The sequence below is a fragment of the Siphateles boraxobius genome, unplaced genomic scaffold (assembly GCF_051911475.1).
Source record: "Siphateles boraxobius isolate OS27281-9 unplaced genomic scaffold, OSU_SipBor_1 26, whole genome shotgun sequence".
Lineage (NCBI taxonomy): Eukaryota > Metazoa > Chordata > Actinopteri > Cypriniformes > Leuciscidae > Siphateles > Siphateles boraxobius.
The window spans coordinates 26,821,859-26,846,671 of NW_027508876.1; the positions used below are offsets into that span (position 1 = coordinate 26,821,859).

General features: G+C 37.4%; 4 protein-coding genes across 5 annotated transcripts in view; 1 reads left to right on the forward strand and 3 right to left on the reverse strand.

Moving 5' to 3' along the window:
• Window positions 1-1,875: 1,875 nt before the first annotated feature.
• ube2v2 (ubiquitin-conjugating enzyme E2 variant 2) lies at window positions 1,876-10,082 on the reverse strand. Its single transcript, XM_077245229.1, has 4 exons — window positions 10,006-10,082; window positions 8,067-8,215; window positions 6,877-7,002; window positions 1,876-3,628 (listed from the first exon to the last, which is right to left on the reverse strand). The coding sequence occupies exons 1-4, from the start codon at window positions 10,019-10,021 to the stop codon at window positions 3,482-3,484; spliced, it is 438 nt and encodes a 145-aa protein (XP_077101344.1). The 5' UTR covers window positions 10,022-10,082; the 3' UTR covers window positions 1,876-3,481.
• Window positions 10,083-10,663: 581 nt separating this feature from the next.
• mcm4 (minichromosome maintenance complex component 4) lies at window positions 10,664-19,298 on the reverse strand. The gene is made up of 17 exons (XM_077245228.1): window positions 19,206-19,298; window positions 18,153-18,210; window positions 17,908-18,042; window positions 17,646-17,809; window positions 16,499-16,609; window positions 16,292-16,387; window positions 16,053-16,148; window positions 15,088-15,226; window positions 14,788-15,008; window positions 14,373-14,493; window positions 13,333-13,592; window positions 12,861-13,226; window positions 12,653-12,780; window positions 12,000-12,207; window positions 11,678-11,906; window positions 10,984-11,117; window positions 10,664-10,885 (listed from the first exon to the last, which is right to left on the reverse strand). Exons 2-17 carry the CDS (start codon window positions 18,196-18,198, stop codon window positions 10,793-10,795), a joined length of 2,547 nt encoding a protein of 848 aa, XP_077101343.1. The 5' UTR covers window positions 18,199-18,210; window positions 19,206-19,298; the 3' UTR covers window positions 10,664-10,792.
• A 1,074-nt stretch (window positions 19,299-20,372) lies between these two features.
• Window positions 20,373-21,751, forward strand: cebpd (CCAAT enhancer binding protein delta). Its single transcript, XM_077245235.1, has one exon. It carries the CDS (start codon window positions 20,594-20,596, stop codon window positions 21,458-21,460), a length of 867 nt encoding a protein of 288 aa, XP_077101350.1. The 5' UTR covers window positions 20,373-20,593; the 3' UTR covers window positions 21,461-21,751.
• Window positions 21,752-22,472: 721 nt separating this feature from the next.
• Window positions 22,473-24,813, reverse strand: part of spidr (scaffold protein involved in DNA repair) — a 52,620-nt gene continuing 50,279 nt past the window's right edge. For both annotated transcript variants that reach the window (XM_077245233.1, XM_077245234.1), the window contains 3 exons: window positions 24,076-24,190; window positions 23,086-23,136; window positions 22,473-22,992 (listed from right to left, as the gene is read on the reverse strand). In XM_077245233.1, coding sequence (XP_077101348.1) covers window positions 22,870-22,992; window positions 23,086-23,136; window positions 24,076-24,190 — 289 coding nt within the window. In that variant the 3' untranslated portion in view covers window positions 22,473-22,869. The remainder of the gene's footprint in view (window positions 22,993-23,085; window positions 23,137-24,075; window positions 24,191-24,813) is intronic.

Genomic DNA, 24,813 nt, shown 5'->3' on the forward strand with positions numbered 1-24,813 from the left:
GTATGATACTTCACTAAAGTCATCATTCAGAGCAGAAAGATGGGCTGCTTTTGCTCAGGCATTACTTTACACTCTCTCTAGATGTCATTCTGTCCTGAGGTCACACTCACATATCTATAAGTGCCTTCATCAGACATTCCTTATCAACCACAGCGACCCCAAAAAGTGGGATGTCATTGCTTGATAGTAAACATATCAAACCAAGTGACATTTGTCCTCAAACGCACTAACGCAGCAGGAGCTTTTCACAGATATAAATTCCCTTTTCTGGGACATTTTGCTACCAATTCTAGTAGTCACTTCTGACAAACAGAAAGTGTTTATAAACACTTTAAATGTCTTAATTTACTTTTTATGATTTCAAACCTAGCAAACTTTCTGTGATTTTTTTTTTCTTGATGTGTGCTTGTGCTGTTTGTTTATAATATAAAACCAATCTGAATTTATCTAATGCAATGACATTTGTAATGTGGCTTAAGTTCCTAAATACTTTGGCTTGATGTTATGAGGCATGTGCTTAAAGTGAAGAGCAAGAAATACAATCTCCTATATGGCTGAACTTCTCAATGCACAAATAAACCACTTGGATTCAACCATTATCCAGCTAAATCTGGCACTAGCAAGACCCCTTAGTGGAAAGAGAATCAGTTTAGGCTCTCTTCTGTCATGTCTAATGATGGACCACCTAAGGCCTAAAACCAAAAGGACGGAACTTATTTCGACAGCAGGACAATGATTGAGAAACATTGCTATGGCATGTAATCATTCCGTTCTCAATCTCTCGTATTTAATACAATGACTGAAATATTGCCCCAGCCAAGACATTCAAGCCATTTTACTTGCGTAACGTGATGCACTTCACAGTGAAACACTGAGCAATATTCAACTAGAAAAAGTTTGTAGGACAGGACTAGAATTTATTTATATTGATTAGATCATAAAAAGTGTCTCTATATGAAAGGTGGATGAATATAAGAGGGCTTGCTGACATAAGATAAAAAGGAATTTCAGACTACAGACTGCAACAAAAAAATAAAACTCACAAAAGTTTTGCTCACAAAAACATCCATTAATAAAGAGAAAAGGTTCAATTTTGTTTTCTTTCTTAATGTTGACTTCAAACAAGACATTTTCATTATAATGTCAATCCATCACAAATAAGTGCCACATATAGTCAACTACATCTAACAAGGAAAGAAAAGTTGCCTATATACATAAACTGTCAGAAAAACGTGCAAATTAATATATATATACTCAAATATACACCTTTGTACTTTATCTACGTCTAAAGGGTGTATATATACTTTAAGGCCTGGTTTCACAGACAGGGCTTAGATAAAGCCAGGATTAGGCCTTAGTTCAATTAGGACATTTAAGTAGATTTTATAAACATGCCTTAGAAAAAAAGATTACTGGTGTGATCGAGACAAAATGATGGCACTTGCAGATTCTAAGATATTCCAGATCACGTTGCTTTCAGTTAAAACAGCTTGTCTGTGAAACCGGGGGCAAAAGTACATAGTAGTAGGGCTAGAAAGGGAGTACTTTTGAGGGTACTGCCCCAACAGTAAAATAAAGCTTATTTATTGGCATTGATGGTTCCATGAAGAGCCTTCAAGATCCATGGAACCTTTCCATTCCATAAAAGGTTCTTTAGATTTATTTTTATATATTCTTCACACTACTTCAAGTTTTTTTGGGGAACCCAGAAAAGTTCTTCCATAGAATCTCTGTGAAAACCCCCTTTTGGAACCTGTGAATCACAAGCTAAATGTTGTGTGGTAAATAAAACAATTATTTCAACCCATCTTTTTAATATTAATTGCACAAATACTTCAAGACATCCTGCAAAAAATGACCAGAGTAAGAACCGAGTGTGTTCCACAACGTTTGTTTTATTACTCTGAACATAAGCCCCGGTGTCACATATTCAACTTAATCTGATTATATGTCTTTAAAAAATAAGAAAAGAAAGAAAAACATGAACATGGAGGAGAAAAGAAAAAGTTCCTTGGATGCATTACAGGGTGATTTCATTTGTGGCTCTGAAATTGTAGAGACCGTAAGAAAACTGCCACTACATTTATTAATTTCCACGATAACTGCCTATTAGTTTTTGCTAATGAAGACTTTAATAAAAAGGTCATAGCCAACCGAAGCATAAATGAACAACAGCACAACAAACCCTGACCATTCGCTGGAATTACAATTTAATTCAATGATTAACTTTGTTTGAGTACCTAAGGATTATAACAGTGCTTCTAATGTTATAATTACTGAAGTACTAGTTGGTGTTGTGATGAAAGCTACATTACAGCATGCCTTTGCAGTTACAGGTGGAGTCGTAAAGCACTGTGGTCAAGCGTACAGCTTATCTAATCATTAACACAATCAGTGATTCCTAATGAAAACACCCTACCTCAATCTCACTTGTAAAGGATTTTCACAGTACGTCACCTTACGAAGTGTGTAAAACGTTCAAATGCATCAGATAAACTTGTGATGAGCAATTCAAATGTTATGTATCACAACACACACTTATGTTTAGTTACCTTGCAGTGAAATGAGGTGAATGGGAGTGCTTACTGCTAGGTTTGATGTATAAAATGAATCTATCACTGTAAAAATAAGGCTGTGTCATTCAAACGATGCAAAACAGCGAGTCGGACACTCTCCGTATCCCGTCCCTGAATGGCAAGGGTTTGCTGCTTTATTCGTACAGTAACATCTCAGTGGCGTGTGATGGACTCGTGTATAAACAGAGCCTGACAGCGGGTTGGAGAGTCACATTTTAATGCACCCGACAGATCCTTGTGCACGGCTTGATTTCAGAACAGAACAGAGCATCCGTTTACAACACGCTGAAACAAAGCGATTGTGTCAAATACAGACATTAAAAATAAAAACCGAACAGAAGAGAAAGTCTACTAGAAGACTACAGGCACACATTTAGGACCCTTAACGTTATTGTCAGTGAGGGGTTCAGATACACACGCAAAAAGGTTCTTTAAACGTTAACTTACAACTTACTCAGCTGCTTTTTTATGTTTCCTTTTTTTTCTCCTCATTTTTTTTTAATAAGCATGCCATTCTTTATGCATCCTAATTTTTTTTAGTTTTGGTGTCCCATTACTTTAACTTAAAATGAACAGATCTGTATAAACCTCACCTAGCATGCCTTCTTTCTGCGTCTATGCTGACAGGATTCAGTTCATCAACATAAAGCTTGTGGTCGGTCTAAATGTAACTGGAAGAGAGAGATTTGTGCACTCTTGATTTCAAAACAGAACATGGTGCCACACAATATAAGCATTTTCCTTTCTTTGCTTCTCAAGCAAAACTATTATAAATGTCCAATTGCGCTCCTGCAGCGGAGACTGTTTGAGTGTGAAGTGAGCAATAGTTTTGTTTTTCTGATGATTTACAAGACATTTCTAAGAGAGTAAGGTTTAAGACAGAGGGTCATAACAATCATTTACAATTAATTGCTGTACGTCTGTCCTTCCGGTGGTTGAGGAAGCTTCATATTCTCTTTGGACATCATAAGACGCCTTAGCTCTTGAAGAACGACTTTAATGCTATATGAGTTTTGCCATTTTGCTAGAATTGGTATGCTACGTGCATCCACCTGAAACAGAAAGAGACAGAAAGAAAGGGAGGGGACGTGCAGAAATGAGTTACATGATTTAAGATACAACCGAATGCTGCAAGTCAATTTGCATTGCACAAATCATGTCACAAAATTAAATAAAGAATAAACAGGATTTATTAAAGAAATGTTTTTTTGGGGTTTAATACAAGTTAAAATCTGTCAACAGAATTTGTGACAATTTCAATTTGTTCCCCAGTTATAAAAAAGAAAGAATGGTGGTTATAGTAACCCACAATAAAAATACACGAGTCGGACGGTAAACATTGAATAAAATACGCAGTTTTAAAAGCCACAAAATTTAAACATTGTACTTCCTGGTAAGAAAATCATTATATTGGTAGCACAATCAAAAGTTCATTTGGCAAGAAAAAAGTCCCATCTGAACTAAAAAATACCAGTTTCACATTTCTATTTTCAGACTAACCTGGTTAACTTATATTGGTGGGGTTACTGTAGGTGTGATATTTGCATAAAAAAAACTGAAGGATGATACAAAACTATTGTCGGTGCAAATATCAAAATATGCCACAAATGCAATCGATACAGCTCAACTTCAACCCGAAACTTGTCAATGGTCTTAGATGAGATTTTCATGAAAAGAAAATTTACCAACAAGCTAAAAAGGAAAAAATAGTAACAGCTTAAACTAGAAAAGCAAAGTGGTTGAAGTCATTGTAATGATATGCAAAAAAAAAACAAAAAAAAACTGTTCCTATATCCAGGGATCTTACACATTTTCCATTTCAAAAGGCTCAAATTTCCAAACCTCTCTGTAGATTTTTCAGACCATATTTAAGATAAATGGTTCTTACAGCATTACATTTGGTATATAGTACGGTGATCTGTAAATATTTTTTATTACTGATGACAAGAAACCTAAAACGCTTTATAAATGGCATATATTCACATCTGACACATCGGTTTGATACTGGAGTGAAGTTCAAAAGAGACTCACTTACGTAAAAGACAGTGTTGTGAAATGAAATGTGCGCCTTGAATTCATTCAGTCATGTTCGACAATCTCTAAATGATCCCTAAACTTTTGCCATTTAAACACGGAGCCTGAATGATAAATGTGTTTTTAGAAATACCTAATTTCTAAAAATTCTTAATTGTAGAAACCTTTATTTTTTCCATATTATATCCAGACCTGGAAATTACTCAAATCAAATTCCATACTTTTCCAAACGGCGTAACAAACCCTGTGTAACACTTTTCCACTTAAGGGATCGGAGTGTCGCTAATCAAACTGCCCAATAAAAATTGATCAAACAGGCCTAAATCTCCTGATGTGCCAGATGATTAAGTTTTATCAGAACTATAAAGTTTAGGGTAGCTTGATGTGTCACTGGATGTAATCTAGCAACAGAAAATAAGAAACTTTGTGCAAAGGGTGAAATCTTCAGTTTGAAAAGATTTTTACAGTCATTTTCCCAATGCTTTCTTCTCATTTCAGTTGAAAACAGGCATCCTTATATAATTAGCTGTATGTGTTTGTTTTACTTTTATTTTGTTTGTACTTGCCTAGAGGTAAATTTAATATAAAAGTGACAGGGCTGACCCTATTCCCCGCAAATTGTTTCAACAAATTAGCTTGCAAAATGATTTTTTCATTTTTCAAAATCAATATATTTCCACTTGGCAAACAGCACAAAGATCTTGATTCTATATCCAACAGAATATCGCATATTTGGACCGATCATTAAAAAGAACACACAGAAGATAATTTAAAAAATATATCAATCCTCTGTGGTGTAATAAAGTAGGGCTGCAACTAACGATTATTTTGATAATCGATTAATCGGACGATTATTTTTTCGATTAATCGATTAATCGGGTAGAAATTAAATTAGATTTTTTTTTATTATAACTAAATAAAACCGTAAATCAGGGTATTTATGTGTAAAAGTGTACTTTAAAAACAATGCAAATATTGATATTAGTAAAACTCAATGTGTAGCTTTTGCACTTTTTAATGATAATTGCTGATGGCAAGTTGACAAACATGATTATTGTTAAAAAAATGATATCCAACATATTATGTTTTAACACAATTTTTGTTAAAACAAATTTACACAGACATGTTGTTCAGATGTGAATATCTGAACTAAAAACAAACTAAAAACATCTAAAATTTATAATTCATTTAATTTTTATTTAAAATTAATTATATATAAGGAATATAAGGATAAAGAATATAATATATATTATATATAATATATAAAAGAATATAATATAAGGATAAATTGATTAAATAAATATAGAAAGACTGAAAACAATTGTGTGAATGTAGAGCCGCAGTAGATCGCGTTTGAAAAACAATTAAAACTTAGTAGACAAATGCTATAAAAAGAGAACGGAATGGAGGTAACGTTAGCCAGCAAGCTAACAGGCTTGAGTAAAGGACAGGAGAAATTATGCATTAGTGCACAAGCATTCGCTGAAAACCACTGAGTACAGTGACTAAAAATTAATATTTTACTGCTGCTGTTATTAACTGCCTTTATATTTAGTGCTTCGCTTTGTAAAAACCGTTTTAATTTAACCTATTTCTGCGGTAGCGCTATTTTAATCCATCAATTACGTTGCGAGCGAACTGATTGCACAACCTGATGCTCGAGACAAAATACAGACATCCCAAGATCCCGGAAGTCCCGGGAGTCTCCCGCATATTGATTGCGGCTCCCTGATGCCCGCGAATTAGTTCAAACTCCCGAAATCTAGAGCGCGCAAGCAAGAGCGCGCATGCGAGACGTAAGAGACTGCTCCAAACCGTGTAACGCGCGCGCTCGGCAGAGCGCCTGAGGGAGAGAGACCTTGCGTGTGTGTGCGTACCAGTAAACGCTCCCCGTGACGTAAGCAGACCAACTAATCGATAATGACATTCGTTGACAACGATTTTCATAATCGATTATAATCGATTTTATCGATTAGTTGTTGCAGCCCTATAATAAAGCGTTTAATTTTCTGCGGCTCCTTTTGTATTCTGTCTCCAGCTGAATCTCATTACACATGTTTGAGATTCATTATTGGTTCTGCTTAGGCAGGCACAGAGAAAAACGTCCCTACTCTGCAGTACTGATGTGACTCTTTTCTGCATCAGTATGAACATAACTGCAACGTCACATTTCTGTACTTTGCACTTTAATGATCTCAAACACAACAGACAGTACGCTGGTAAAATAACACTCAAAATAGTCAGTTATAAAAATGATTCAACTTACCATCCCATTGGAATTATTTATTCCATTCATGCTAATTTTTGTAACAAATCTAACATTCGGTGGTAATTCGGGATATTTAGGTCCGCACTCCACTTTCAGGCTGTATATCCTGTTTTCATAATTAGTCTGAGAAATGAGGAAAAAGTCAAAGGTTAAAGGCGAAATACCAAATGGAACATGAAAGTGAGAGGATAACAAACACATCAAAGAGAATAGACCTACACAACTCGGAAAAAAATATATCACGCTTCACATGCTGACGTAATGTTTTTCAGTGTTCTATACGATAGCAGCACACAATGATGGAGTACAGATGGAAACACATCTCACTACACTTTTAGTTTTAAATGATGGTCTATCAAACAGAAAGGATTTTACCAATTTCATCCACTCAAAATGACCTTGTATTTTCATGCTAGCTGAATAGTTTTAATGACTATGTCTCTTTTTTTCCTTTTCAGTTTTACAATTATCTTACTTTGTCTATTTAATAACACTAGAGGGGAATCTAATGAAGAAAGCTGTAGTTCATATTACACCTCAAAATCAACACTAATTAAATGTAATCATATTAATTAAGATTATTTGCCCAGTGAGATTATTTCCATAACAATTCAGCATAATTCTCATTACTGTAGAGTGAAAAAAATGATTTGATTAAAATCAGCATAAATTTAATTTATAACAAAAGTGCTTAATTGTCATGAAAGTAATGTCATTGCAAGTGGTGCTAAAATCTGATTTATTATCTTTATGCAAAATTTCTAGCATTTTTGGGTGAAATGTGACCTAGACAGGTTTCATTCAGCCATTAAGCAAATGAAACTAAATCACAGTATAGCACATAGCCAGAAGCGGGCCACATTTCCAGCCCAATAAATAATGTTGCCAGTTTGAACAAATACATAAACCACTAAAGAAGGTTTCTGCTGCAGTACTGCTCTTCATGCCATGCATCTTTATCTTTAATCTACACCACCAGCTGTCATGCGTCAGTATGAAGGCATGCTATTTACTGGTGTCCAAGATTTCAGCCACGCTATAAAATTGTATGACAGCGGAACTTAAAAAAAAAGAAGAAGCCTGATTCCTCAACACAACATTTGAAGAATGTAATAATTTTGTAAGATGAGTCAACCGTATTGCTGTCATTTAACCGCTACATAAACATGGTTAAACAGCAAACATACTCGTGCCGGTCCGATGATCATGCCCGTCCACCGTGTGAGAGTCATATCCTCATCATCCTCCAGACCCCAGCTCACTGTCCCATCACCGACACCCTTCTGTCCTTCCTCAAGCTCTTCCAACAAACGAAAATTGCGAGGGACTTTAACTCCTGCAAGAACACAAAGACAATTCATTAAGGACAGTGCCTCTCTCGGACTAGTCAGTAAAACTCTGTTCACAGCCGGGTAGAGATTTGACATGTTTAAAATATTTTAGATGAAGAACACAAGAGTTGGAAAAATGTATTATTATTACACATGCAGTTTTAAAGAGCTCGTATTAATTCTAGAGATATCTCAATTATAAAATTCTCTAAAATTTTCAAAAGTAAAAACAGAATTGAACAGGGCGGGATAGTAAGGTGAATCTTTACTTTAATTTCACAGTTTTTGTATATTTTTACAAACATTTCAGACGGTTGCGTTTTCATTTAAAATGAAATCAGCATATATTTTCCTTAATTCGTGGATGAGCAAAACCTCATATTTGAGGTACATTTGATGTGTATTTATTTGCACTGGCTGGGAAAACAATTAGTTTAAATTCTTTTTCAAACAAAACAATGACTGTATGAGGGATCTCACTGTCTTCTTCAATCTTCATAAACAGAAGAGAACAGAACGGTCTGATCAGCAAGAGAAAAATAATAATGTAACTAAGCACATTTAAGTGCATGTCACAAAATCTGTGCCGTTTCAAATTTAACACTTTAATAAACTGTGCATTTCAACACTGATTAGCGATCTAGTGTTTTTATAGATACTCTAGCGTTGAGAAAGTGGAGGTACGAGATTTGCAAGTTCATATGAGAGTCTAGAAAAGACTGATAACTCATCTGTGAATGACTCAGGAAATGACACCCATTCTCTATCACAGTTTCTCACTTCCTCAAAATCTTATGGCCAAGACGCGGAAAAATAAAGATTGGCTGATGCATCCGACCTTAAAATATGTGAACATACAAATCTTAAACTTCATTTACATGCATCTTATTCTGTGTCAAGAAAGATGTGCAGGTGTGTGCAAACTAGCTTGTGCAAATGCAATGCAATTTTCTCTAAAGATCCAAGTTAACGTTTAAAATACATGTTTAAGATGTGACGTTCTTTACATATAAACCCTAAAAATGTCATTTGAAATTAATATATACTAGATCTGCTCTAATTTGCAGCTACATACAATAATAAACAATTACAATGAATTTCTCAAATTATCTGAGATTTAATGGGTTTAAAGGTCTCCTCTGTATAAATTAGCCCCTCATAAACTGTAAACGTCATGTAGGCTATATTGTTAAAATGGCTTTACACCAGAGTGTAAATGAGTGATTATATATATATATATATATATTACACAATCATTACGCACTTTTCCATATACTTATTATCTTTAAAAGGTTTAAATGACTATGTGAGGCTGTTTTAACCTGCTGAGGTTCTGACACATAAACATCAGTTAAAGGCCCGTATTGTCACGGCACTGGACGGAACCAGCAGCAGCAGCACGCGCGTCAATGCTCCGCCTCGCCTCACATTTGCACCGATGTACCCGCCCAACTGCAACATACAGCATTTTATCAATGCCTCGGTACCATATAAATGCACAATTATTCTCAATGTGTGCCCCTATTATTCATTAGCTGATAATATAAAATAAATCTGATGTTAGTTTTAAACTACAGGTCTGTTTGTGGGCCGTTAGCTCGATGCTACTCCACACACACACATACACACACAGTTCAAACTGCACACAGGTCTGTTAAGTTAAGTAAACGAATGCATTAGAGCACGGTAAACCTCTCGGATAATGCATATGGGATTGTGAAGCATGTGCTTGGCGCTTCAGGTTTAAAAAAAAGCCCCGGAGGACCGCGAGGATTGAAGAGATTGTGAGACTAACCTGAGGAGGCCGCCATCTTCTTCTGCCCGAATCCAAAAGCATACGAAAGCGTGACGTCGTTGGGTCATGTGACTAATTAGCGCAGTGCTGTAGTAAGAGAGGAGGGGTGTGGCTCCACTACAAAGATTTTTTAAAATATATAATTTATATGACAGCATTATATCACAGTGTAACATTTAAGGCCGTTTAAGTAATTTAACTATTATGTCTATAGCATGTTGTCGTGTTTTAGGTGGAGAAAATGTTTTAATTGGTAACGTGGAAATTTGTTTATCTCAGTCTCAAATACTAAATGTAGATTATATACAATTTGTAAGATGGTTAAATTAACCAAATTGACACCATTTATTTTCATCCTGGTAGGCATCCGGTTAATTGTATTGCCATTGTATAAATAATCCAGCTATATTTGATAACTTCTGAAAACTATTCAATGCTTGACTTCCTGTGTGCGACTATACAGTTAACTAAAGTGTTTTTATAATGTCTATTTGTCTCACTATACACTGTTTAGGTTTTGCACCTTGTTTAAGCCATTCTTTGAGGTTTTAACTTTACTAACACCAGTGGAAAGTCAATGCAACTGATTTAGGTCAGTGATTTGATGCTTTGCATGTTTATGTAAATAACAGCTATAAACCACAGTATTTACAAAATCTTCTCTTGAACAACAAAACTCATTTATTGCATCCAGAAAGGCTCCATACATATGACTATTAACAATAATTGCTCTATAGAAAAAGAAAATAGGACAAAAGAGGAAGCAGCAGCCAGGCATAGTAAGCATTCACAGAAGCCGAACAGTCTTTCCTGTGACTGTCAGATAATCTTCATCAGCAAGGGCTCTGAGGGCCTCATCAAACATGTCCTTAGTAATGGCCTGAAATTGGAGGAAAACATTTTAAGTTAAGATTTATAGTTGGATTATCTTATACATTATTAGTATCATTAAAATAATAATAATAAAAAAAAGCATACCGCTTCTGACTGGCCACGAAGGTCGTCAAACAACTGTTGGTACTTCATAGCTGGTGTTTTGCCCTTTGATTGGATGAGCTTCTTCAGTGCCTGAGCCACTTCCTCCTTGCGCTTGCGTGCTGTAGCACTCATACCTGTACAGAACCAACCAATCAAAACCATCAGACTCTCTACTTTGCATGACATTCACAGGTACTAGTTAAGAGATGATTGGTCTGATTATCTTATTTTTTTTACAGAATGTTGCAGAGCTTATTATAAATTATTTATCCATGAACATATCATTATTATATGCGGTGTTCTTTTCCTGACGTGTCTCAAAGGAGAGTGGGACTAAACATCATCCACAACTGACTGCAAACTTGCGCTTTAAATTTTTTTCTTTTTTTCACTTTACATTTTTTTCCTCATTCAAGAAGCCATTTTACTCGGATTTACATCACAATAGAAAAGACTATTGCAACTTCTATTGGCCAGTTGTTTAGGCACAGGAAATCCCATTCTGGACTCCAATGTGGTTGATTCAACAACATTCGGGTATAGGCTTACTATTTAACCTTAATTAGAAACTACAACCAGGTAAATTTATCCACTCCTTACATCCCACTCAATATATATATATAGGTATATCTGCACAAGAAAATGAGACCATGTGACTCAAGCTGACCAGTACAGACAGTTGTCTAACTCGTACCTGTGGTGAGGATGGAGATATCCACGAATCCTGTCCTGGGATCAGTGGCGGACTGTTTCAGGGCCTCCCTGTGTAGTCTCTTGGCTTCCTCCACATCGATGGTTTCGACTTTGCTTGAGAAACGCACTTTAGCGTGCGCTTCAGACAGTCTGATGAGAGACTCCAGCTGACGGGGGTACGCGGACACCATACCTCTACCGCTGCCGATCTTACGCATGTCTACATAGGCCTGCAAGGGTCAAAATTAAAAATGGCAAACATTAAATATTACATGTGACACTATACTACTGCAGGTGCCTTGACCTATATTGTGTTTATATACCTCAATAAGGGCCTGACTAGCTTCCTCGTTGAGTCGGGGATGCACAGATGTACGAGCAAAGGCGATGTAGTCTTTCAGCACGGCCATGTCCAGATGCTCCTCTTCAATCTGCTCTTCACTCTGATAATACAGAGCCACGAGATGGTGTGCGAGACGTCTGTCATACGCCTCGTCCTGAGGGTCCAGCATTAGGAAGATCAAATCAAACCTAAGAACAAGAGATTTTTAGAGAAACACTTGGATGAGGCTACAAAAAGCTGGGGGCTTCAACATTGATAATATTAAGAAATGTTCCTTGAGCAGCAAATCAGCATATTAGAATGATTTCTGAAGGATCATGTGACACTGAAGACTGGAGTAATGATGCTGAAAATTCAGCCTAGATCACAGGTATATATCACATTTCAAAAATAAAAGTTACTTTTAATTGCAAAAATATCAGAATATTAGTGTTTTTACTGTATTTTTGATCGAATAAATGCAGCCTTGGTGAGCAAAACAGACTTATTTTGAACGTAGCTCACAATCAAATCTAATCTTGATGGATAAACATTTCTCTCCCTACCTTACATCCCACTCAATTGTCGGAAATTGATAGAAATACATATTATTATGGACATTAACTGTTAAATACTGTCATGTTTTGTTTTTACCTGGACAGAAGTGTGTGAGGCAGCTGGATGTTTTCTATAGTCGTCTTTTTGGGGTTCCACTGAGACCCCACCGGATTGGCTGCGGCGAGGACGGAGGTCCGAGCATTAAGTTGGCAAATGATCCCAGCCTATGACACAAAAACTTTATTATCTGTCCTAACAAAATCATTCACTCAATCGCAAGTTACTGTTTAAGCACCGCCCACACCTTGGCAATAGAGAGCGTTTGCTGCTCCATGACTTCATGCAGCACAGATCGCGTGCTGTCGCTCATCTTATCAAACTCGTCGATGCAGCAGATGCCGTTGTCACTGAGCACGAGCGCTCCGGTCTGCAGAACCAGCTGCCGGGTTTCCGGGTCCTTCATCACATAGGCTGTGAGGCCGACGGCGCTGGATCCTTTCCCGGACGTGTACTGCCCGCGAGGAACGAGGTTAAACACGTACTGGAGCAGCTGGGATTTACTGGTACCCGGATCGCCACAAAGCAGGATGTTGATCTCTGCGCGGAAGTTCCCGCGGCCCGTCTGAGTGAAGTCCTTACGGGTCCCACCAAATAACTGCAACAGGATGCCCTGAAAAAAATGCCTACCATCAACTCGCATCCTGAGAAACATTTAATTATATCTGTTGCAAGAAAAAAAGACGAGGCAGGCTTAACCAGTAACTATGAAAACGTACTTTCTTGATGTCCTCGTGTTCATAGATGCTGGGCGCCAGGGCAGAGGACAGGCGTTCGTAGACGTCCGGTTTTGCGGCTAGTTCTTTGAGCATGGCGACTCTGTCTTTAGTGAAGAGCTTGTGGTCACTGTCCTCATCCAGTCCATGAAGACGCTTCTCATCTGTCTTGCGGAAGTGAATGGCGTCGATGTGGGTTTTGTACACAGACTTCACCTGGCTCTGCCGTGGGTTCAGACGCATAGGGGCGGCTCTGTAAATGCCTGAGTAGAATAACAGATATGCTGGTTAGTCTTCACAAAATACCAGTTCTCACATAATACAAAAGGACTGGTTGAACTTAATTTTTTTTTAACCTTTATTAAAGAAAAATACATTTTAAGCCTAAAAAAAAACAACTCCATGCAATCATGCTCTATATATATAGTGCATGGAGCATATGAGAATGATTTCTGAAGCATCATGTGACACAGAAGACTGGAGTAATGGCTGATGAAAATTCAGCTTTGCACCACAGAAATAAAATTAAGTATATTAAAATAGAACAACATTATTTTAAATAGTAATAATGTCTCAGAAAATCTGAGTTTTTCCTGTATTTTTGTTCAAATAAATGCAGCCTTGGTGAGCAGAAGAGACTTCTTTCAAAAACATAATTTACTCATCAGCTAACAACATTAAAGGGATAGTTCACCCAAAAATGAAAATGCTTTCATTTACTTACCCTCGCGTTGTTCCAAACCTGTATGAGTTTCTTTCTTCTGTTGAACACAAAATAAGTTATTTTAAATAATGTTGGTAACCAGACATTTGACGGCACCAGTTGACTTTATTTTTTCCTACTATGGAAGTCAATGGCTGCCGTCAACTGTATGGTTACCAACATTCTTTAAAATATCATTGTGTTCAACAGAAGAAAGAAACTCATAGAGGTTTAGAACAACTTGAAGGTAAGTGATGACAACATTTTAATTTTTGGGAGAACGATCCTTCAGTACTAGTTATATAAGGCCACATGAAGCTTAAATGACAACAGGACGTACCAGTGATGTTTATTCTGTCTCCAGGTTGCACTTTGTCCACTAGGTCATTGTGAGCGTAGACGACTGTGGTGTGGGGCGTCTGACCAGCTGGCATGTCCTCTGGAGATTCCTGCAGTTTTATCTATCAGATATATAAAAAAACATAAAAGTCCCCAATAATGCTTGCCTTCATAATTGGTCTCAATTTTTGTTCTGGTCAACTAGTATACAAATGCCATTACAAAAGAAACCCTTTCTTAACCAGCATGATATGATGTGCAAAAAACAACAACAACCTCAACAGCACTATTTAGTTAAGTTGATAAATGAAAACAGAACATGACTGCCAGTACTGGTCAGGATGAGTCACATGGTCTCATTTATAATGTGGAGACCAATGGTATGAAAAAATACAATAAAAATCTCAACAACTCACCATTTGTTTGTCGGAAAAGGCCGAGCGGTTATGCACCAGTGCCATGCTGTGTGTGGTGTTGCAGTTGCGGCAGACGGCAGGTTCAGCGATGCGTCCGCGGTCCACCTCCACACGCGTGTTAAACGCACACACCTGACAGCGGAAAAACGCCTCCTGCATCTCAGGGATCAGCTGAGAGGTGCGGATCACCATCCCACTGATAGTGATGAGCTGGTCAATGTCTGAACGGAAACAAGAGACGATGATGTGACGGGTGCACGCATTCATCAGTAAACATCACCAGCTTGCTGGGTTTCTTACCTTCAGGGTTGAGTGCGCGCATGTTTCTGGTTTTCACTGCGCTGTAGGGACGCACCTGGATCTGATGCTCCAACACAGAGTCTGGGAAACGGTCAAAGAAGAGCTCATTGACGGCCATGTCGAAAGTGGGGATGACTTCCTGTAAGGATAAGAGTGAAAGACTTTCAATAGTCAAAGTGACAATATAATAAACTAGGGGTTTATGTTTTTAAAGAAATCTCTTCTGCTCACCAAGGCTGTATTTATATTATATTAATATTTTAGAATATATTTTATTCCTGTGATGCAAAGCTCCAGTCATTACTCCAGTCTACAGTGTCACATGATCCTTCAGAAATCATTCTAATATGGTGATTTGCTGCTCAAGAAACATTTATTATTAATATCAATGTTGAAAAAAGTTGTGCTGCTTCATATTTTTGTGGAAAACAAATTTTTTGATGATTCTTTGATATATAGAAAGAAATCTTTTGTAACACTATAGAAATGTCTTTACTGTCACTTTTGATCAATTTAATGAACCGTTGCGGAATAGAATTACTAATTTCTTTAAAAAAATAAAAATATTAGTGTGTTCAGACCTGTAAAATCTTTGCTTTGTTCCGAAACAAGGATTTAAATTGTCAAAATGTTGCAATTTCTTCTTGGTTCGGTTCACTTTCACAAGGAAACATTTCTGAACAGAGCAACAGCCTGGTTGGTGGGCCAGATTGTTTTCTCACCACAAGCGAACCTCTCCACCTGGCTCAGGTGATCTTGGACCAATTGTTTTGGTGTGAATCTGAGCATGTGATTTTAGCGTGTTCATATATGCCTAAATGAACTGAACTAATGCACCAGGTTCCGAATCGAACGCTCCAAATGAGTCAGGTGTGAAAACGCACTTACGGAACCCAATCGTTTGAACGGTAGTGTCAATTTGTATATATTGGGCTGATTTCACCTGATGCTGCGGTTGGTCTTACCTGCGGATAACAGATCAGCTGGCGGTAGAGATCAGCGTCAAAAGTCTGAATGTGACTGCAGTTCACATTCAATACCGGCTCTCCAACAACACTGATCTGAGAACACAAACAAATCTTCAATATTATTACACAAGAACTGGATATTAAGGATTTTGCATGACCAAACATGAACTACTTCACATCCAAGCGACCAATTGTTACCCCTTTTGAGGCTTTCCAATGAGCACTGCACTTCTCACCTCATCCAGCTTCTGCATATAGAGAGGCTCATTCAGATCCAGACCAGCATTCTCATCCTCTTTGGAGTCGGGGTCTGTGAAATGCTGAAGGAAACGCTGAAAAAACAATAATACAGATTCTCAACAAAAGTTAATTTAGCCACGGACAAGACAAGCTTTTTGTCAGTCATCTGTGAATGGGTGTAGATACTCAGACTTCAGACACACCTGAAACTTCTCCTTGCAGGTTCCCACATTGACATCAGTCCCCCAGATCACCAGCCTCTGTCCCGCGGCTCCTGTCCCCTGTTCACTGCCGGCTGCTGCGTCTCCAGACGGCTGAAAATCACCAGATACACACACACACACACACAAATTATACATATTGACTTTTATGGATGTGATTGTTCTGTATTCATATGGATTAGTGTTATTTTATCACAATATATGCTATTGCAGTTAATTTCTCTATACTATCTATACACTATTATATTTATTAATATTTTAAATTAGCTTTCTATTTTCAGTGTTTATTTTCAATTTTAAGTAATTTTTAATTCAGTTTTTATTTCCAGTTAGCAATTTTAGTGCTTCAAATTAAACATTTAATTTTAACTGGCCATGGCAACATTTCATATTTTAGTTTCATTTATATTTTAGCTTTTTTCCCAATGAACAAAAATGTTTTTAGTTTAAGATAACCCAAATATGGATTTCTGCATTTTCAACCTTAAATATGACCCAGTACAATAGTATTTTCGCAATGATATATTTCTTTAATAATGTTTAATTTTTGTTTCCTAATTTTGATTTGTTGAATTTTTAGAATTTAAATAATAAATTATAATTTTGAATAATACCAACCATCGTTATTTTTTTTTCGTAAGTCATATTGAATGGGAATTTTTTTTTTGTCTTTGATCACAGCCTGATTGACGCTCATGAATAAACCACAAAAATAAATCCATAGCCTTAAAACACAGTAAAATATGAACACTTATAAGACCTTATAAGTTTATATAACACTTATAAGATATATTTTGAAAAATGTTAATAATTCATTACATTTATATAGCGCTTTTCTCTGCACTCAAAGCGCTATACATGGAAGCGCTTCACATACTTTTCCAACTATTTCCTACAACAGAAGACTAAAACACTTGAACATTAAGGGTGAGTAAATGACAAAATTTTAATTTTTGGGTGAACTATCCCTTTAACAAATTACATTTATTAAAAACTCACCCAGGGAGTCAAAAACTAATTTGTTAAAATCCCTTTAACAAATTACATTTATTAAAAACTCACCCAGGGAGTCAAAAACGAAGAGATTAAACTCTAAAACTAACTGACAAATGATAAGGATTTCCCTCACCGGCTCCGAGTGCATGTCGACCTGCGGAGCTTTCCGCACGGATCCCAGGTCGGGCCGCTGCCGTGCTGGTGTCCCGCGGATGCCGCTGCGGGGCGTTCCTTCCACCCTGGAGCTGGGAGTGCCGTACATCAGCGGAGAACTGGCATCGATCTCGCTCTGCAGGACTGGATGAAACAAATCCTGATGGTTAGAGATCTTCCCCCAATTCAAATACATGAGCAATTCATTTCAATGCAAATATGATGTTGAGTTTGAGTCGTACCAGAGCGTGGAGCCATAGGGCTGGAGAACAGAGAGTTGTCCATGGCTGGAGATGTGGGCATGGGCTGAAGCTCTGTGGACGTGTCATGGGCTCTGGAGCGCTGAGACGGCGGGGAGAGGGGGTCCTCGCTCGCGGCTGCAAACACACAAACCTGGTTAGCAACTGTCAAAGACAAACCTGATGAGAAAATACTAAAAATTAAAAACCACATGCATGCCAGCATATAGTGAATGGTGTGGACTCACGGGTCGGAGGGTCTCTCTTACGGCTCTGAGATGATGGTGAAGACATCTTGACTCAAAACTGAAAAGTTTAAACTCAAAATTAGTGAACTGGAACAAAAATTCATTAAAATAATTTCTAAACTATTTGAATAATTAAATATTACATTATATAAACAATTTAATTTGAACAACTTCAGTTCATAAAAAATTATAATAGTTGCATGTTTAGGTAACACTTTATTTTACAGTGTCCTTGTTACATGTACTTACCACAGTAATAACAGTAAATTATGCATAATTACATGCAACTAACCCTAAAACAAAGCTAATTTTAAGCCCACAGTACATACATGTTGTTAGTTAATATTACTCAGTACTTAAATATATAATTGCACAGTAACAATGAAACCTTATAATACAGTTTAACATATAATATATTTATTATCCAGTTTCTACATATAAAAAGATATATACTCTCTATATCTACATATAGAGAGTATATATCTTGTACGTTAATGACTTTTAGTTATTATAAATTGTCAATATTTTTGTATTGACAACAGGCCTATGATTTTTTTCCCCAAAAGGAAACTAATTAGATCATTATCACATCACTGTGATACCTTTAAGAAAGATGTCAATGCACCACACAAAAAAATTAATAGAAACAAATGATCAACACTCATTTTGCCAACAGACTCTAAAATAATTCTAATGTTTGCATGAGATTCACGAGGAATAAACCAGACACAGACTTCATATTTAAACTACGTGTAAATCAACACAAAAGAACACAACTAAGATTAATTATGTGAACACATCTGGCAAAGGAATATGTGGGTTTTATTAAGAAGGATGAATATTAACTTTGTAACAGTGAATGCGAACAGCAGCAGCACGCTGCATCTCATAAAATGACATTACCGAGTCTTAAAACTAGAATACAAAATAACAATTATTTTAAACCATAACACACTATGTTAACGTCCGGTTGATCAAGATCGTTCTCGGGTCTTCGTGATTAGGTTTACTTTTTAAAAATACGTTTAGTTTATAACACAACATTACACTTACCGTTCGCACTGTTTCCCTTCCGATATGAATGGTGGCGCGAAACTGTCTGTGACGTAAATTTCGCGGGGAAATTTTGACCAACCAAGAATAGGCTCCTCACTATCAGTCGAGAGGGGGAGAAGTGCGATACGTGGGTACATAAATCCTATACAAATCGTTATTTCTTAGATTACGCAATAAAATTGCAATTATATATAGTTAAAATGAAAGTAAACTCTTTTTCAAACGTTCTTAATTGCAGATTGACAATTATAGAATGGGTGACGTAAACGAATCCCATCAACTGTTTGGTATAGTCCGACGTTTTCGCGGGAAAGAACATCAACACAGAGTAAATAGAGGTAATTCCTCTGACATCCACTAGATGTCTATGTGGTTGACAAGATAAAGTGCCTCAATGAGCCAAATCACATTCTCTGGCCAAATGTAGCCTACTAGTATGTGATTGTAGCCTAGTTTGTGACAGAACAACAACTGTACGTCCCTTAGAAAACGATTTTCTTTTGATTTCCTTTGCTTTAATCGGACTATTGTTCCTTTGTTGTATTTTGTTACTGAATTTGTTCGTTCAATGTGAGTTCTAAAATAAAATAAACACCCAGATGAAAAGAACAGATAATAGCTCGCACCAGACACACTACTACAGCTACTAATAACAATAATAATCAACCAAAAATCAAATTTTACTTATTTATTTATTTAGGTATTCTGGTAATGGCGCATTAGATTCGTTTTCTCTCACCGATCCTTTGAACACATGCATAAGCATTCTAACATGTCCTGCAACATTACGTTTTTAAAGTTCGTTTTTCAATGCTTTCATTCTTATTTATTATATTTTGTTAATAAATATATTTTTTTTGTTAGAGGCGCATTCAAACACGTAATACAACATAAAGTTTTTTAAGTTTGTTTTTCAATTTTTTTATTCTTATATACACATGTGTGCTGGTAGTGGCGCATTAAATGACTTTCTCTTCCACACATGCATACGCATTCAAACATGTCCTACTACAACACCAAGTTCTGACAGTTCTCTCGGTCTCTTCTCGTGTGCTAATAGGCGTTCCTGCACACCCGACTCTCCTCAAATAGGAGCCCGGGTGGAACACGTGACGGCCTCTGGACACTCACTGGCTTCTGGAAGGGGGCGTCGATGCTGTGACGCAAGCCGCGCTCTAGTACTTATGCACGAGGACGGCAGAGTTTCGATAGAGAGCTACGAGGACTAACACTTGTGCGAGAGACAGCCAGACTTTTGGAGATACGCGCTGGGTGCGCTTAATAGGGTGTGATTGCTCGAGACAATTTGGGGTTTCTTAAACTGCCAGGGGACTCGGAAGGGATCTGCTTATTTTGTTACCATCTGAGTGAGTTTCATTACGTCCATGTCTGACATATACAACCTGGACTCGCAGTGCGTAACGCCACCATGCAACATGAGCTGGGCCATGGAGCCTGCCAATTTCTATGATAATAAAGTGATGCCAGGTGATGCAAAACCTGGGGGCGAGCATGGCATGTCCCAGGACAATAACAACAACAACAACAACAACAACAGCAGCATGATGGAGCTCAGTAATGCTCCTGCCATCTACGACGATGAGAGCGCGATCGACTTCAGCACCTACATCGAGTCCATGTCCACGGTCCCGCTGGAGATCTGCAACGACGAACTCTTTGCAGACTTGTTCAACAACACCATGAAGCAAGAAAAGCCTGACTTTTACACGCAGAGCATCGCTGGCTTTGCGCAAAAGAGCTCGGAGAGGCTCCAGCACCAGGACGGGGGGTTTGGCAAGGGCGCGTTTTGCGCACCGATCAAGAGGGAGTCGGACTGGAGCGACAGCGACCAATCCTCATCCTTACCATCTCAGATCGAGACGTGCGCGCAGACGTCCGTGAGCCTCATGCACACGGGACAACCCACACCTCCCACCACACCTGAGCCAGAACCCGTTAGCCACAGGAGGCCGGGGAAGGAAAAGGGCAAAAAGACTGTCGACAGACACAGCAATGAGTACCGGCTGCGGCGCGAGAGGAACAACATCGCCGTGCGTAAAAGCAGGGACAAGGCGAAGCAGCGCAACATGGAGATGCAGCATAAAATGATCGAGCTGAACGCGGAGAACGAACGCCTGCACAAAACGATCGATCAGCTGTCGCGAGAACTAGGCAGCCTCAGAAACTTCTTCAAACAGAGACCCGAACTTTCGTTTGGGACGGCGGCACGCGCGGCTGTTGACAGTCGGTGACGCGCGTCAGAAAACCTGCCTAAACATACCTCAGTGAACTTGAATTACTATGTTCTTCTGTAGCAGACGTGCATTAAGTTACGCATTGGATGATGGACTTTGGCACCGCACGGTGTCTTGACTATTTTTGTGAATGTTTTTGTATTCTAAATTATTACAGAAAAAAAGCTTCATATATGTTTTTATGGTACTTGTTTTATAATTCCCCGAAACTTCGTATTAATGCCAGAGCATGTTTGAAATTGTACAGTGTGTACAAATGTATAATAAAACGACGTCAAATTTCAAAAAGATCCATGTGTACGCGCATGTTTGTACGGGGGCGGGTCTGAGGGGGCGTGGTCCTTTGAAAGGTCCAGCTGTCAATCAGTTCAACGATTGTCATATGGGGTTTAAGGAATAGCGATTATGGATTTGTGGGTAAAGTATTGTTTCCTGTTAACATTAGAGAGACATTCATTTTTTTGTTCTACAACAAACTATGCTGTCAGACATCAAAGGCAAATTTCGAAGCCGCTGTTTCTGCTTTTAAAAATAAAATGGTTAAAAAAGGCTACAACTACCACAAAGGTGAACGTTTAAGTGCTTGATGAATTGAACAGCAATTTACATTAGAAAAACCCCAAAACAAATGGTATTCACAGGTGAAGCATATTTAATGTATTTATTGCTTACAATATCTATACATTTTCTTTTACTTTAAAGTCAATGGTTGTCGAGTGAAAAAGGTGCAGCATTTTATACTAGTTTACAGTTAGACATGGCCCTAGATTCATTAATGTGACCACTTTAGAATCAATTCACTGGCATAAATTATAATAATCATTAACCATAATACAAATGTCCATAGAGCATATGTAATATACAAATGACCATAGAGCATTGTTGTAGTGTAATGATTATCAGTGAGTCAAGAAGTAGGAATAAAATGATCAGACATTTAAAACTTATCTATTGAAATGGTTATGGAAAAAAAACATGGGTTGATCTTTATTGAAAATGACTTCAGTTATTTGGAGGCATAACACTTTTTATTTATAGTGAATGTAGGTATTCAACTGTCATAGAGAGCAATACATCAAAAAGGCAGATCAGAGCTTGTTTAAACTTTCTTTTTTGTTCAAATCATTTAACTTAAACCACCATAATGTGTCTAGAAGCAACTTTTGGCAATTGATTGACAACAACAAATGTATTTTATCAGCTTATGCTGGGCATCACATGAGCATCTTTCATACGAATATTAATTAGACTGTGGTTTCAAAACTACAGGGTCCAGAATGATCGTTCAAAAAGTAAGTTGGTTCAAGTGGTAGAGTTATTCTGGCACTATGCCCTTTTTTTCTTTTGTTTATTTACATACATTTGGAAGTAAGGCAAGACACAATATTAACAGATGAGTGTGCTAGTCAGCGCAGGTCAAAGGATAACTCCTCCAAACCCATCCAAACCGTGTGACTTCTGTTCACCACATGGACGAAGGTGCCGAGAGGACCGATTTCAGACCCAAGAACATTTTCCACACTGTAACCCTGTCAAACAAACAGACCACACAAAACAAACAAACAATTAACTCTCAATTAAAAACAGAAACAGAGTGACTTCTGTCTAGACCAGAATCTTACCTCGGGACACCTTGTCGAGTCCAAGAGAGAATTAATGGTCTTTTGCTGCAACTGAAACATGCACATGAATGCATTAATAATCTCATTTGATTCACACAATGTGGCAGGAATACTGTATGAAACATTAATAATGTCTGTTAACCTACAGACACCGACGGAAATCATTTAGACTAAGGAAATTAACCCTGTCTGACCTCGTCTAATCAAGCATTTTGAGAAATTTGCACTTGACAGCCCTTGTTTGACAAGATAATCCAAACGCTTTATGCATGTAAATGCACTGCTTCTTTTAGACAATGATAGTTGTATCAATCAAACGCATTAAAAATAGCTTAGTATTAAGTGAATAAGTATTAATTTTATACTTTAAGACAATCAGTCTTGGTGCTTCTTGAAGAAACGAGTGAAAATAACAATAAAAATCAATCTGACATTTGAGAGCAGAATATGTAAACTTTCCCTTTCATGGATAAGTAGCTCAGTGGTCCAAAATAGTAGTATGCTTCATAAGTTTATTCCAGTTCTGTGGGTGTGAAAACCATTTCTGATAACATACGAGAGGTATCTTGTTAAATCTGTTCCATAATATGCGTCCCTCCGCTATCGCTGAAATTTCCAGGAAATAAAACAGAATGAAGATAAACTCTCGATGACACTAGTTTCTGCACGAGTGATTAAATCATGCTAGCTTCACTTTCTTGAGTGTTTATGTTCATCCTTCTAACGTAATTTGAGATGTAGATACAGATGTAATTAGAATCTCATTAAACCTATCTTGAAGAGGTCGGCGGCAAAAAAAGAAAGAAAAATATTTGACATAAAATGCACTACTGATTTTTTGACCTAATTTTCAAGTAATTAAACACCCCATTCTCATTACTAACGCATAACGTGAAAATATCTCATTCTTGTTACCGTTATGTAAATACAATATTTATTCCCACTATGTGAATACAAGTTTTGTACATAAAGCAGGTGATAGCATCTCACCTGGACTTTGACAGTACAGTGGCTCAGTGAGGAGCAGCTCAGAAACACTTCCAGCTGCATCTTTATGGTCGCTTCATCCATCACTGCTCCACATGCTAAACAGAGGAATCCTTTCCTAGAAACCAGAACACCAACAGATGCAACTTTTATTGTTGTTATTCAAATGTTTGAGTCTTTTTCAGTTTGAGGGCTCAAAGGCACCATGATTCATCACTTCGGCTTTACTATTACACTGGAATGTGAAAACTATTTAGCCGTGCAGTGGGTTGTGATTAAACTCAAAGTAATGGAGACATCTTAAACATTAACTCTGAACAGACACAGGTCAACAAACTTATGGACCGTACAAGACGAACACATGCATCCGGCATTCCATGAAGTCGACATGCAACAGTTTTCACATCCTATTTTACTTCCATAATCTGACATGTTTCTGAGTGAAACAAGACATTTAATGTATGGGACTTGAGTTATTTCACATGCACATAAAGGAGCCAATTACAACTAATCATAATAGAGCTCATTTACATACAGAAGTTACGCATTTAAAATCACCATCAAATCAAAACTATTCTTATGGAATATTGCAGTATTTATCATAACTGTTTTATCCATGCAGATAATTTTTGGTTTAATTCATATGCCTTATAATCAAAATAACTTCCTCTCCCTCTTGCAGCGACATCGCTTTTCTCTAATGATGCGTTTCCTTTGTAATTGTGTATTTTCAGTCTTATA

What these genes read in the sequence shown, in the direction of transcription:
- mcm4 (XM_077245228.1), bottom strand. Translation starts at nt 18,198, where the DNA reads ATGTCTTCACCATCATCTCAGAGCCGTAAGAGAGACCCTCCGACCC. An exon ending in GCGCGCACTCAACCCTGAAG is followed by an intron (nt 15,009 to 15,087) that starts GTAAGAAACCCA and finishes GTTTCCGTTCAG; the next exon opens with ACATTGACCAGCTCATCACT. An exon ending in AACACGAGGACATCAAGAAA is followed by an intron (nt 13,227 to 13,332) that starts GTACGTTTTCAT and finishes CATTTTTTTCAG; the next exon opens with GGCATCCTGTTGCAGTTATT.
- cebpd (XM_077245235.1), top strand. Translation starts at nt 20,594, where the DNA reads ATGTCTGACATATACAACCTGGACTCGCAGTGCGTAACGCCACCATGC.
- ube2v2 (XM_077245229.1), bottom strand. An exon ending in TGATCATCGGACCGGCACGA is followed by an intron (nt 7,003 to 8,066) that starts GTATGTTTGCTG and finishes CTCATTTCTCAG; the next exon opens with ACTAATTATGAAAACAGGAT. An exon ending in TAAATAATTCCAATGGGATG is followed by an intron (nt 3,629 to 6,876) that starts GTAAGTTGAATC and finishes TTTCTGTTTCAG; the next exon opens with GTGGATGCACGTAGCATACC.